This window comes from Neospora caninum, chromosome XI (genome assembly GCF_000208865.1).
Source record: "Neospora caninum Liverpool complete genome, chromosome XI".
In the NCBI taxonomy this organism is placed as follows: domain Eukaryota; phylum Apicomplexa; class Conoidasida; order Eucoccidiorida; family Sarcocystidae; genus Neospora; species Neospora caninum.
In genome coordinates this window covers 3,174,688-3,175,691 of record NC_018397.1, presented here as the reverse complement: position 1 = coordinate 3,175,691, position 1,004 = coordinate 3,174,688, and the positions used below count along the sequence as shown (strand labels likewise).

Sequence of the window (1,004 nt, the reverse complement as noted above, 5' to 3'; positions counted from 1 at the left end):
CCCTTCTTCATCCGTTCCCTTCTTCAACCGTTCTCTTCTTTTCGTTTTCCTCTGGACTCGTGGCTGCCCGTCGTGTTCTGTTCGTTTGTTCCTCGCCGGCTTCTCGCCGTCACTCTGTCTTGATTTTGCTTGGCCCGTCTGTCTTTTTCACCTGTCCTTCCGTGTCCCCCTTTCCTTTTCGTCGTCGTCTCTCACGTGAACTCCTCTTGTTTCCCGCTCGTTCTCCTTCCGCAATGTCGGCCCTCTTCAACTTCCAGTCGATGCTGACGGTCGTCATCCTGGCGATCTGCACTTGCACGTACCTCCGCCCTCGCTTCCCTTCCCTAATCGACAACAAACAGCCCGGCTTCAAAGGCGTACTCGGCAAGCTCGCAGTTGTCGGAGACAGGCTCTCGGGCTACGTTTCCGTCGCGTGCATTGTGATGGCGTTCACCACTCTCTTCTTCAGGTGACCCCCGGGAAGATCCGCATCGAAGAGATATGATGGACATAGAAAGAGAACAAGAAACAGGGGGGGAGAGAGGGAAAGGCGAGACCACAGGGAAAACGCCCAAGAGGTAGAGACGCGCTCGAAGATAACCGAGACGGAGCGAGCGAGAACGGTGCAGTGGCGCGGAAGTCTGGCGAGCACGTATCACTCTCACAGGCGAACGGGCCTTCTCGTGTTTTCCCACCTGGTGGGGGACCGCGCCGGGAACTCGGATGGAGGTTGCTTCAAAGGACAGCTCGAGTGGTAGCATGACACCGAGGAACAGCCTCTGCATGCGCTCAAGATATGCTGGCTAGAGTTGGAACACGGTGTCTCCGCTTAGGTCTTCTCGGAGACTGGACGCCTGCACTCTCATGACGCGCCCCTAGGTCGGGAGATATCCACAAAAGCGTGAGATGTAAACGCACAAATGAAGCGGTAGCTGTTCATGGTTTTTTCTCAACGGTATTCGTGCCAGAGGCTGTCTCCAGCTCCTGTTGCTCTTTTGCTTCCGTCGAGAGGCCCGCAAACAAAG

At 56.0% G+C, this 1,004-nt stretch overlaps 1 protein-coding gene across 1 annotated transcript; it reads left to right on the top strand.

The window, feature by feature from the left end:
• Positions 1–233: 233 nt before the first annotated feature.
• On the top strand, positions 234–452 carry NCLIV_056800 (conserved hypothetical protein; the record flags this gene model as incomplete). Its single annotated transcript, XM_003885235.1, has 1 exon — positions 234–452. One exon carries the CDS (start codon positions 234–236, stop codon positions 450–452), a length of 219 nt encoding a protein of 72 aa, XP_003885284.1.
• Positions 453–1,004: the final 552 nt, after the last annotated feature.